The 13,127-nt window shown below is 47.0% G+C and overlaps 1 protein-coding gene across 2 annotated transcripts in view; it reads left to right on the top strand.

Annotated features, from left to right (window-relative positions):
* The window catches only part of HDLBP (high density lipoprotein binding protein), a 74,053-nt gene that overhangs the window by 35,108 nt on the left and 25,818 nt on the right, over positions 1 to 13,127 (top strand). For both annotated transcript variants that reach the window (XM_006760528.2, XM_006760529.2), the window contains exons 2-5: positions 4,249 to 4,313; positions 5,626 to 5,738; positions 7,400 to 7,557; positions 8,774 to 8,989. In XM_006760528.2, the coding sequence (XP_006760591.1) occupies positions 5,663 to 5,738; positions 7,400 to 7,557; positions 8,774 to 8,989 (450 nt within the window). In that variant the 5' untranslated portion in view covers positions 4,249 to 4,313; positions 5,626 to 5,662. The remainder of the gene's footprint in view (positions 1 to 4,248; positions 4,314 to 5,625; positions 5,739 to 7,399; positions 7,558 to 8,773; positions 8,990 to 13,127) is intronic.

Raw genomic sequence — 13,127 nt, 5'->3', positions numbered from 1 at the left:
GTCACCATTGCGCATGGGCCGCGGCGTTGGCCAGGGAAGAGTAAGAAACTTTCCCGAGTCCAGCGTCCGCCGGCCTCGCCCGTGCCGAGGTGAGAGCGCCCCTCCCAACCCTCTACCCCTAAACAGGGTCGTATTCCCTCTGCACTACCCACCCCCACAACCCGGGTGCAGGGTGAGGTGCGGCCGACCTGGGCCCAGGTCGGTGACGTGGGCGTCTGGGCCGTGCCCCTTATTCCCCCTCCCACCCCCCACAAGAGGAGCGCTCCTCCCCCAAGAGGGGGGCTGGTTCACAGAAGTCTGTCCCGCAGGGTAGCCGGTGCCTGGGACAGCGGGAGGGGCCTGCTAGTCCAGTTGCACCTTCACCTGCCGCCAGCCCACCCGCCTACGTGGTCAGGGCTGGGCCTGCGCTCTCCTCGGGCTGGAGTGCAACTTGGATGTGCCCCAGGGTCCCGAACGAAAAATACATTATGGAAAAATACCGAATTTGGATGGAAGGCGAGGAGGCCGAGCGTGCTCCTGCCCCTTTAAGCCTGTCCCCGCCCGCGGGCTCGCGTGGCCTGTGGGAGGGCCGTGCTGAGGTGGCATCTGCGAAAGTTCCTCCTGCGGGATGGTGCAGACTTCCAGAACTTGGCGGAACACACGCATGCCCGCCTCTGCTCCCTGCTCCTCCGGTTGATCTGAAACAGGCTTGCTGATTTTTTCGGCCTGTGGGGATATTATGTTTATCAAGTTTGGTTTATGGATCTTGAGAAATACTTTAAAAAACTTCCCTTGCAAGTTTGCTGTGGGATGGAAGTAAATTTTAATTTTGGAAGAAGAGGGGAGAAGCCCTGGGTTTCAGCTGTAGGTTTTGATACTCTCCATACTCAGTCCTATCTCTATGTAAAGTGCGAGATTATCATTAGTTGGAGGTAACATTCTTTCTGGACTGTTACTGTGAGTTTTTGCAAAGATTTATCCTTTTGAATATGTAATTGGCAAAACATCACAAGGAATCAACTTATGCTTTGTTTTTAAAAGCAAAAAAGTACAATTCTTAAAGATTTTCCTGTTAGTGTGCTTTTTAAAAACAAGTTTCAGGTGTAATCTATACATTTCTCCCACGTGGGGGGGTCAAGAGCGCTTGATGTTCCCTGAGAGGAAGAGAAGATTCTGGGCTTCACCCACCCTCCTTTTCTAGTTCTGTTTGCTGCATACTTATCATTTGAGATGTGACTTTTTTTTTTGCTCTGGACATTTACCCTGAGGAACAACACTCGAAGTCCAGGTTGAGAATAGTTTGAGATTTGTATGGGTGGACCTGAATGCTTAGTGCAGGGAAAGTAGTTGAGAGCCACCACAGTAATGAAGGGATTGGGGCCGTCTTGGGAACAACTGAAGTAGGGGCACAGCCTCACACATCTGGAGTGTAGTAGGGAAGAGTGGGCTTGTTCTCTGGCCAGAACGGGGAGAGAGGTTGTAGGTTTAGCACAGCATAAGGCAGACTGTTCTGACAGCTACACAGTGGAGCAGAAGTGGAGTGTGGCTCCATTGAAAGGCCATGTGGTTCCTGTCTCTGGTGGTGTTCAAAGACTGCAATAGAGTAATGTCTAAGGTCCCTTTCAATCCTGATTTGAGCACCATTATTAGATTAACTGAGAAATTGTGATAGTAGATGTCTGGTCTCTGTTCTTTGGGCCTGTCTAAGGTCTCCTGGGAACTTAAGATAGCAAGTGAAGGAGCTAGAGTGGAGACCACCTGCAGCCGTGTTCACACTTGTGAGGTGGAAAAGACATTTGTGAACAGGAGTAAGTCTGTTGGGGGTTGTCTGTGAAGGCGCAGCTGGAGCCAGTGGGTAAGGTTGGTACTGGCCTTTTGTAAGGCTTTACCTCAGAGCCTCAGGTGGGGCTGAGATCTAATTTACATGGGAGTCATTAGATACATACTTAAAGTGGAATCTTTAAAGGTGGGAGTTTTGAGAAATTTAGAAGAAAAATGATAGCCTTATTTGATGATATCAGAACCTTAGGTGTTAAATCTATTGCTTAATTTAAATCCATTCACATAATCTGTTCAGCTGTGACATTTCAGATTCAAACTGCCATTTGAAATCTGAAGATGGGAGACCTAGTGTGTCCTGCCAGACCAGTCTGGAGTTTTCTGGAGGTCCACTCTGTTCTCAGCTGCCTGAGGGCCTGTGCACATGTGGGGGCGTTAGAGACTGCAGCACATTAGGATCTGTTGCAGCAGTGCTTCTTTCTTGAGTCCAATAGAAGGGCTAGCTGGAGTTGACTTTTGAAAGGTGTATGAGTAACATCAGAAGAGATCCTCAGGAATTTGTCCCATTTTGTGTGTGATACCAAGTGCAGAGTGGGGATTGGCTGGTCACAGATCTGTGGCTGGAGTGGACATGGATAGTGACTGAGCTCCATGGGCTTGTTGTGTGCCTGTCACTGGGACATGAAGACGCCTTGTCCAGAAAAGATGGAAGACTAGTCGGTGGGAGCACAGAGGAGAGGGAGTGGCTATTGTTATGGTTATGTGTGTGAACCTGACTTGTTCAGAGATGGATGTTGCCCACCCAGTGTGGCTCAGTGGTTGAGCATCAACCCAGGAACCAACAGGTCACTCACTGTTCAATTTCCGGTCGGGCACATGCCCAGGTTGCAGGCTCGATCCCCAGTAGGGAGCGTACAGGAGGCAGCCCGTCAAAGATGTTTCTCATCAATGTTTCTCTCTCTATCCCTCTCCCTTCCTCTCTCTCTAAAAATCAATAAAAACGTATTTTTTAAAAGAGAAGTGGATGTGTGTATATCTTAAGAATTTATGTTGGTGCCTGGGACAACCCCGGGTGGGATGTTGTTCAGGTGGAAGGTCACCTGGCAAGAGTGTGTGCAGCTGCAGTGGGAATTCTGAGAAAGGAGGGTCAGTTGGACTCCAGGGTCCTGGCTTCATTTTCAGTGTTTGGACCTGGAACACCTCCATCTTTCTTCTGGACTGGCTACATGTACACTGGGAATCCCACAGAGTGCTTGCCCTTCCTGTCAGACCTGGGTGGATGTGCTGCTCTGATACTATGACTTAATGGAAAGGCTTTCTTTATTCCTCACCGTAATCTTTAAAACTTGCAGATTAGAATTAGTTGGAGACAAATTCCTAAGTAAATAGTCTTAGTCAGTTTGTCTCCACTTTCTTCCTTGGTCTCAGGGTGCATCTGTGTGTAGGGTGGGCCTGGGGCCCCACAGAGGCTCTGGCCTATGGGTCATAGAACTTTCCCCAAGTGGTTGCCCAAGCCCTGCATTCAGGGATTTCTAAAATCTTGAAGTGCCACTGGTCTGTCCCATTTGGGACGATGAGACCCCTTTAAATCTAGTCTGCTGCATGAGCTGTCTTCCTAGCTCCTGAGCGGTGCATATTAATGGGGGCATTATTCTTCAATTAGGTTACTGTTGTTGATTCTCCCACTAATGACCCGTGCCTGACCTTTGTTATTTAGTCTGGCTTATCGTACCTTGTCCAGCATATGGTATTTTGCCTAAAGTGGCAGTAACTGACCTGGCAGCCTCACTATCCCAAAGTCCCCCAAGGCAGGATGACCCATACCCTCTTAATTCATAGAGGAGTTCTTGACTCTCCCCAGATGGCCTTGCAAAGTTCCTTCCAACCCTGCTGCTTCCTGGCCTGGTTTCTAAAACCTCGTGGATTAGAAGGGAGCAAAGGACTTTTAAAGACAGTAACTCCCAGTTACCCTTAAAAGTTCAGAGGGCCCCAAGGTCCACATTCTATGTCATAGCATAATATCAGAACCTTTTTTTCATCTGGCTCAGTATTCAGAGATTAGGAGGAGTATAGGGAAAAGGTACATAACCATGCCGGAGAACAAACCATCAATTTTGTGAGGATTTTACTTCAAAATGGTTACACTTTAAAAAAGTTTTGGCTTTTAAGGGATCACTCCCTCAAGGTCCCTGGAAAACTTGTCCTCTAATACAGCGGTCGCCAACTGGTGGTCCGTGAGGTCCAAAAGGTTGGCGACCACTGCTCTAAAAGATGGTTCAGGTTTTACTACAGTATGTTTTGTTTGGAGCTAATGGTCTAAGAGCAGAGCTTCCTTTTTTCCCCCAAGAAAAATGCCTAAATATTGGGAAAGTTTAAATACTATTTTGACTTTTTTTGGTTGGGAGGTAAAAGGGTCTGGTTTGTACAGAGCAGATAAGTAACTTTTCTCTGGTTTTCTCCTGTTCCCTCTTCCTTCCTGTCCCATACCAGCAAAAGCTGGCAGGCTGACAGAGGTGGCCTCAGGACGGACTTTCTGGCTACTGACCGTTTTGCTGGTAAGTTTGTCCTGTCTGAATGCTTCTTGTCCTTGGGCTGTGTGTATACTTCCTTCCAGTACATTTCATCCTTAAGTTTCTAGTGGTTCTTGAGAGAGAATCAGGTCCTGCCTGAGCAGTGTGTACACGTGTGCCCTTCAGATGTATCGTCTGGCATCCATCCATTTTAATCTTTTTTCTTAAATGTGAATTATGTTTGCTCAGGATTATCTGAGTTTGCATATTGCTTCTCTTTAATGCTGAGCTTAATTTTCTTGAACTTGGGGAGAGGTCTGAATTATTAAAGTTATGTAAAAACTCACTCTTCTAATTAAATTACTTGGCCTTCTTATACTTTTTTTTGCCAAGGTAGTATAAGACACTTGGTACATAATTGTGTGAAGAGGGGGGTTCTTCCTCATTATATTAGCATGGGGCTCACCTAGAGTTGGGGGAAGAAGCTAACATCCCTGGCCTCGGTGTCTTATAAGCCCTGTTTTCCAAATAAAGGAGCCATGGCTTTGAGAGCTGGAGTCCCATGGAATCCCACTGAGTACTGTGGCTTGGGAGTGGGTTCCAGTTCCTGCCCTAATTGAGGTGCCCCTGTACCAGGTTCTACCTGCTGCAAGTCCCCTCCCACACCTGGGCGATAGGATGTTGGAGAATAACCAATCAGCATATGTCAGAGGCACTTAGCCCATCTGGGCAGTCCTTGCTGCCTTTTGCTACTACATTGTTGCCACAGAGTGCTGTAAGGCTGCTCTTCCCGCCCCCCAGCCAGCCCCCTTAGCATTGCAGTGCTGTTCAGGTGACTGAGCCCTGGATGAGAGCCTTGCCTCTGCTGCTTGATTGGCTTTTTGGTAGCAACTGTCATGTGGTACATTGTATTATAAGCATCAGGAGGTAACTTGGTGAATAGAGAGACAGCATAACTGAGACCGCTGTTCGGAGAACCTTCCAGATGTTGATCTGTGTTGCTGGGTCACAGCGTGGTGGGTTCTAGTTGGCCCTAGTAGTTGGAGTGCAGACTGTATCTGTGAGCCCTGGCTTTCTGGTGTTGATCCCTCTCAGCCAGAGCCTCCATCTGCTCAACTACAGAGCAACTTTTGAAGGGACAGTTGTCCAAGGACCCTCCTTTATTTGCATTTTTCTTTTCTTCACTTGGTGAGAGTTTGGGTATCACCTTACTTACATTAGAGGTTGTAAGTGAGGAAAGTAAGGTATAGTTGGTTAGTAAAAGAGAATTGATTCTTGGTTGAAAGCTTTACAGTCTCGTGGATATAGAGAGCTGTCTATGCCTGACTTCCTTCTCTCTCCTCATTCCCCACTCCAGTGCCTCACCAGGACTGTGTGTGGGCACCCCATCAACCATGAGCTCGGTTGCAGTTTTGACCCAAGAGAGCTTTGCTGAACACCGAAGTGGGCTGGTTCCGCAACAGATCAAAGGTGACAGCTTTGTACAAACTCTTAACTTTTCAGACAGCGTTCCCTCCAAGCCCTTTTGAAATCTGTAGAAGTGCATTTGACACTAGTTTTGGGGTAGGGCCAGGGCCCACCTGTCTTGTGCACTTGGTTTTGCACTACCTTTCTGTGCAGGGTGGAACTAGCCAGGAGTAATAGGTGAATCTGGACTCAATGAGATTTAAAATGTGGACAACTTTCTGGAAAGCCAATGAATTTGATCATTGTTAATTAATATGATTCTTTTTTCAAAATTGCTGTTCCCAGTTGTGTTGAACTAAATCTGGGCTGTGGAGCACCCCAGAACACTGTCAGGAGCCCACCAGGGGGGTGAAGGCTGGGCCCTCCCTGGCTTCTCAGTTCCTTAAAGCAGCTGGCCATGACCGAGAACACTCATCTGGAGGAATATGTCTAAAACATTGTTATTTCAATATCTCTTAATGTAGAAAGAAAAAATGATACTTGACATTATTTTCTTCAGAATCTGGTCTCCATTTACAACATCAGGATAGCTTGATTTGCACACCAAATGTTTATCTAAAACCCTTCATCTGTATTTGATTTTATAAAATTTTCATTTGAAAGAGTAGGCTATTCTATTCCAAGTTGTTCCAAACATTCTTAAGTTTTCTATAAATGAATCGGATATTGGTTCTTAAGTTAAAGTAATTAAAATTAAAAATTCATTTTGTCAGTCACCTGTGCCACCTTTCAAGTGATCCTCTCTGGGTTGTGGAGACCTGGACACTTCCTCGCTTTGATTCTGAGTGCCTGTAGTGCTGGGTCTTTCTAAATGACCCAGCAGCCCTATGGAGTACATATCATATCCCTTTCTAGATGAGTGACAGATGCAAAGTAGTGACAGAACCCAAGCACTGTGTCTTTATTGGTGTTTGGGTATAGCTTAGCCACATGGACAGAAGTGGTGAACCCACAGTTGGATGTAGGCCTGTGTGAACCCAAAGGTTATCTCACTGCTCTGTGCACACCATCCACAGCAAGTTTTATCAGGCCCTCCCATTGCCAGACGCTGTGCTTGGCCTTGCATATAGGCTGATTCCAAATAGCCACACTCCCGCTTTCATGGAGTGTGAATGGTGAGGATGGAGGATGGAAGTGGGTAATGATGAGGGGCCCTGATTTCCAGGGCTTGCTGCTCCCTGAGAAGGGTGAGGAGTCCCTGCTGGAGTTCTTGTCAACGTTGTACATGAAAGGCCATACCTGGCAGCAGCGTTACTTTATTCTGCAAATTTGAGGGCCAGCTCTGTGCCAGGCATTGCCCTAATTATGATTAAAAAAAAAAATACAGGATTAGAAGACTGTGAGGGCAAGGCCTGCCTTCAAGGGGCTCACCTCATCACGGGAAGAGTGGGGTGCCCGGTGTCTGAGCTGATCCTTCACAGGGAAGCTTCCAGGGCAGGGGTCTTGCCATCAAGTTCACATCAACTTGGCCTCTACAGTTCACGTGTTGGACCTGGGGGTGCTGAGCCTGGCGACTCCTGGGGCCCTTTCCCATCACTGAATGAGACAGGTCACTGTCACTTGAGCAATTAGTGTTCTCTTTTTGACATTAAAACCTCCCAAGTGTTTTTTCTTTTGATACTGAAAACAATGTGCTTCCTCTTAATCTGTGTTGGCTGGTCCAGTTGCCACTTTAAATTCAGAAGAAGAGAGTGACCCTCCAACCTACAAGGATGCCTTCCCCCCACTCCCTGAGAAAGCAGCTTGCTTGGAAAGCGCCCAGGAACCTGCAGGCGCCTGGGGTAACAAGATCCGGCCCATCAAGGCTTCTGTCATCACTCAGGTAGGAATGCCACTCTTTCTTTACCTGCTCTTCCCAGGAGGAAGAAGGAGTATCTGATTAGAGTGCTTGGGGAGGTGCAGAGGGAATAGGCCTTCAGGTTTAGCCCATCCCCACCCCTGCTCCATGGAGGGCTGCTCCATGGAGTTCACTGCCCTCATGCTAACCTATGTCCCCAGCACCCAGAAGGAATGGGTCTCCTTCTGTTCTTCAGCCTACTGCAATTCCGTCTCTGCTCCCAACTCCCGAAACTGCCCCTGCCTTTCACCCTTCCCCATCAGTACCTCCAATAAGACCTGTCCTGTTGTCTTGAAGCAGTCATCTCCTCTGCCTTCTGTCTGTGAACTCATGTGGGGTCACAGTTGGTAATTGCCACCTGTCCACCTCTGTGCTGAGAGGGCACCTCTCCAAATCCAGACTCATAACTAGCTGCATCTGATCATCTTCTTTCAATAGGTGTCTCCCAATCTTTTTCTTTTCTTTTTTTTGTATTTAGTCATTATTCTTTGTGAGAGACATCAATTGGTTGCCTCCTGCATGAGCCCCAACCAGGGCCCAGGCTGGGAAGGAGCCTGCAACCGAGGTACATGCCCTTTGACCAGAATCAAACCCAGGACCCTTTGGTCCACAGGCCAACGCTCTATGCACTGAGCCAAATCAGCTAGGGCTCTCCCAATCTTTTTAACGCGCAGCTTAGTGTGTCATGTTCAGTCCCATCTCCACAGAGCAGCTGGGGGTCCCGAGTTGGCAGTCAGATGTCTCCTTCTGCTGACACCATCTCAATGCAAGGTGGCTTGAGGGGTCTGGCCCCTTCCTTTTTGCCGCTCAGATTGTTCTCACACCTGACTTTGTTAAGCCTTTGCCCTCTCTCTTCCACTCGTCCTTACCTCCCAGCAGAGCCGGCTGTGTCTTGACTCTTCAGGAGGGTCCTTCCTGGACATCCTCAGAACCTCCCTTACCTCTGCCCTGCCCAGCCTCTCAACTCTGTCTGTTTCCTTCACTGCGCTCACTGTGTTGGGGGTGGTTGCTTCTTCACTAGAAGGTCGGCCTTCATTACCTTCGGCACCTGCTTATCTCTTCACTGCTCTCTGGGCCTTCCCTCAGTGGGTAGAGGAGTGGCACTTAATGGACAGACTCCAATATTCCATGCCTAGACATTTAAATATCCTTGCTTCTCTTCTTGCTGTCTCAACTTCCCCATTGGTCCTTTTCTGAGCAGGTGTTCCATGTACCCCTGGAGGAGAGAAAATACAAGGACATGAACCAGTTTGGAGAAGGTGAACAAGCAAAAATCTGCCTTGAGATCATGCAGAGGACAGGAGCTCACCTGGAGCTGTCTCTTGCCAAAGACCAGGGCCTCTCCATTATGGTCTCTGGGAAGCTGGACGCCGTCATGAAAGCCCGGAAGGATATTGTTGCTAGGCTGCAGACCCAGGTGAGTGTCCTCTGGCCTGGTCCTCCCGAGTGGGCACACTCGAACTTCTTCAGGCTCTCCCACCACTGGAGCAGGTTGATAGTTCAGAGGTGGGACAGCAACATTTGGAGCCTCCTGGCATTTTTAGTGAAACGCCACTAATTCAGTAATAGAACTGGGGTAAGTGAACTGAAAGTTCAAGGGTTTCCCAGAGTTTGAGACATTTACAAGAAGCTGATGGCGTAGCAGGGGCATGTTGTAGATGGGCAGTTCCAAGTGCAAAAAAGGCACAGGATCAGCAAGTAACATTGTAAGTACACATTTTCAGGCCCAGACTTGAGAGGTTACAAGTTCAAAGTTTGTTTTAAACCAGTTTCATAGTTCTGAACAGTCTAATACCAGAATGAGGACTTATTTGGAAAAACATTGCAATAAGTAACCTGCAGTGCATTTCTCCCTGAGGAGAGCCGCTCAAAGACCAAGACTCTGCGTGGAGAATTGTCAGTCTCATGACAGGTAGAGCCTTTGTCGGTTTATTTAGAACTAGAGGCCTTCCCACCTGCTGTTGAGCCATGAGCTCACAGGGGAGACCATTCTAGAACACGTGGTGAGAAGATGGGAGTCTGATGCAGGGGGGGCCATGGGACAGAGGCCAGGGGCTTAGCTTGTTAGCAGAAGGATGAGCACTGACTTGGCCACATGGAGCCTTGGGACAGTCCCTAACCCCACTAGATTCAGGGAGTTAAATCATTAAGTGCAGGAAGTAGGAAATGTTGTGTGTAAATTGCTTCCAGTTGTGGCTGGTGAGTAGTATCCTCTGACTTTTGCTGTTACTTGCTAATTGGTGAATATTTGAATATTTTCAATTGAATACTGGGTGGGAGAGGGGACAATGAAAAGCATTTGTCCCTGGCCCATTTCATTACCTCCTGCCCTCCCCCCAATTAAGTAATACAGTGTGGTGCCCCTCAATCTTTTGTGTGTTTTTTATATAACCACTTTGCTTTTAACTCACTTATTAATAGTAATTTCTTAACATACCCATATTCCACTGAGTCTGCATATATGGACTTCCCTCATCATTGTGTTCAAATAACTGTCCACTCATGGCCTGCTGTGTGCTTGTCAGGCCTTGAGTCCTTTCATTCTTCAGCAGTGCGTCTCCCTCCTTTTCTTAATGCCCTTGGGTTTTTGTGGGGTGGGGGTGGGGCGGGGGGGACAAGTTGGTGCCTGGTTTGCTCCACTATCCATTATTATTTTCTGTACACTCGTGGTTAGGCCTTGGGACTTGGTTATTTTCACATTCAACTTGTTTTTTTGGCAAGAAAACTTGTGGGTGGTGCTGTGTACTTGGTGTTGAGTCCAAGATTGATCCGTAGACTAAGGTGTCTTCAGCCAAATTCATCCATTATAAAGTTCCTGATCCATCTGTGCTGTCCTTGCCTCATGCATTGCTGGTGGCTGCCTGGCTCCATCAGGGAGATGGCTTTCTCATCCCATCCCCATCCACCTCTGCAGGTACTCTGTGAAGAGCTTCTCTGCTGTTGGAGTGGGAAGGGCAGGTCCCTTTCCTTCCCCCTAATTTTTAGACTGAATTGGCCCTCTCACATCTTCACTGGTGATCATTAATTCTTCTTAAGTGTCATTAGGATTTTTAAAAGAATTTTTTATTGATTTTAGCGAGGGAGGAAGGGAACGAGAGAGAAATCAATAGAAAGAGAAAGAAACATCAATGTGAAAGGGAAACATCGATAGGCTCCCACCTGCATGCCCCCTACTAGGGTTTGAACCCACAACCCAGGCATGTGCCGTGACCTAGAATTAAACCTGCAACTTTTTTGGTGCACAGGAGGACACACTCAACCGAGTCATACAGACCAGGGCAATACTTTTGATGTGTTTATTAGTTCTTTAGGCTGAAATTGCCTCATCTTCGGCCAGTGGTTGGATTCCTCCCTGTTGGCTTCTTGCAGTTTTCTGCCAGGACCATCCACCTTCTTTCACTTCCTGATTTCTAACAGAGACGTGTGGACTGACCTTAACCATGTCTTTCCACAGACCCAAAGTCTGTTGTTTGTCTGAGAATTCTTGACATTTGTAGTGGGAAGTTTCTTGAGTTACTGAGCCTTCTAATTAAGGTGAAAGGTTGTGGATTTTGCAGTCACTTGGAGTCATTTTTCTCTCTGTTTATGTTAGGCTATCATCCTGATTAAGTACTTGGGTTCATTTTCTTTTATTTATTTTCCATGTTTAAAAGTTACTTAGCCCTGGCTGGTGTGGCTCAGTTGGTTGAGCAGCATCCCATGCACTGAAAGGTCACCAGGTCAGGGCACATACCCAGGTTGTGGGTTCAATGCCCAGTCAGGGTGTGTGTGGGAGGCAACTGATCCATGTCTCTCTCTCTCTTCTCTCCTCCTCCCTCTCCCTCCCTCTCTCTAAAATTTTTAAAAAAATTTTAAGTTACATTTTTTAAAAAGTAACTTAAACATTTGATGATTGCACAGTCAAAGCTGTGTGATCAGGTACGTACATGCAGAGCCAGACTCTTCGTCCTTCTCCCACCCTACCTGCTTGGTGGCTTTTATTTATTTATTTTTTTAAATATATCTTATTGATTTTTTACAGAGAAGAAGGGAGAGGGAGAGTTAGAAACATCGATGAGAGAGAAACATCGATTAGCCGCCTCCTGCACATCTCCCACTGGGGATGTGCCCACAACCCAGGTACATGCCCTTGACCGGAATCAAACCTGGGCCCCTTCAGTCCGCAGGCCAATGCTCTATCCACTGAGCCAAACCGGTTTCGGCTATTTTTATTTTATTTTTTTTATTTTTTCAGAGAAGGGAGAGAGAGATAGAAACATCAATGATGAGAGACAATGTTTAATCAGCTGCCTCCTGCACGCCCCCTACTGGGAATCAAGCCCACAACCCAGGAATGTGCCCAGACCCGAATTGAACCAGTGACCTCCTGGTTCACAGGTCAATGCTCAACCATTGAGCCACACCCGCCAGGCCTGGGTGACATTATTAGTCTTTGGTGTAGCCTTCCTATTTGGGTTGGAGAATAGGAGCAAAAGGTAGCTGGCCATAGACTCTGTCCTACATCCTGTTTTTCCTGCATATTTTTGGAGGTGTCTGCATATTAGCACATAGCGACCTTCCTCGCTTCTTTATACAACCAAGGGATGTGGTGCCCAGGGAATTATTGGGGCATTCCCATTGATGGGCATTTGAGTAGCTTCCCAAATTCTGTGTTATGAATCATGTCACAGGAAAACCTTGTGCACATGCCATTTCCTATTTTACCTAGTATATCTCAGGGTTGGTTTCCAAGAAGGTAATGGGTCAGCAGTAGCAGCAGATGTGATTTTGCCATAACAGCTAGGTCCCCTTCCTCTAGGCTGTACCCTTGCACTCCATTCCTTCCCCGTGGCCAAGCCAGGCCCAGCCAGTATTTGAATGTTTCAGGCTGAAAGGCAGCGGAGTAAACTTTTTTGTTGTTGGCAGTCTTCACCCAAGGATATTTTCCATTGATTTTTAGAGAGAAAGGGATGGGTAGAGACAGAGAGAAACATTGATGTGAGAGACATCAATTGGTTGCCTCCTGCATATGTCCCCACTAGGGCCAAGGATCGAGCCTTTAACTGAAGTACATGCCTTTGACCAAAATCAAACCAGGACCCTTCAGTCCTCCGGCCGCTGCTCTGTCCACTGAGCCAAACTGGTTAGGACTGAGTAAACTTATTTGCATTGTTCTGGTGAGCAAGATTAAGCATCTTTCCACATCCAAAGGCCTTTTGCTTTTCTCTGTGCACTGTCTGTTCTTTTGCCCTTTTCTATCAAGTTAAAGTTGTGCATCTTGCTCAGTGTATTAGGGCTCCTAAAAACTCTTCTCAGTCATATGTTACAAATAATATTTCCCAGTTTGTCATTTGTGTTTGATCTTGTGTTCTGCTTTGTGAAAGTTGATTAATGTGTAGTGAAATTCATTGCACAGTTTGTTATTTTGAGTCACTGTTAGGAAAGTTTTTTTCACATAGGTATTGTAAGAATGTTTATTGTATTCCTCTGGTGCATTTAAGGATGTTCTTATATTCCAGTTCCTGTTCTGTGTGGAATTTATTGTGAAATGGTGTGGGCTACACATAGTTTCACTC

Source organism: Myotis davidii, unplaced genomic scaffold (genome assembly GCF_000327345.1).
Source record: "Myotis davidii unplaced genomic scaffold, ASM32734v1 scaffold370, whole genome shotgun sequence".
Classification (NCBI taxonomy): domain Eukaryota; kingdom Metazoa; phylum Chordata; class Mammalia; order Chiroptera; family Vespertilionidae; genus Myotis; species Myotis davidii.
Note: the sequence above shows the minus strand (reverse complement) of the source record. Positions and strands in the feature narration are given on the sequence as shown.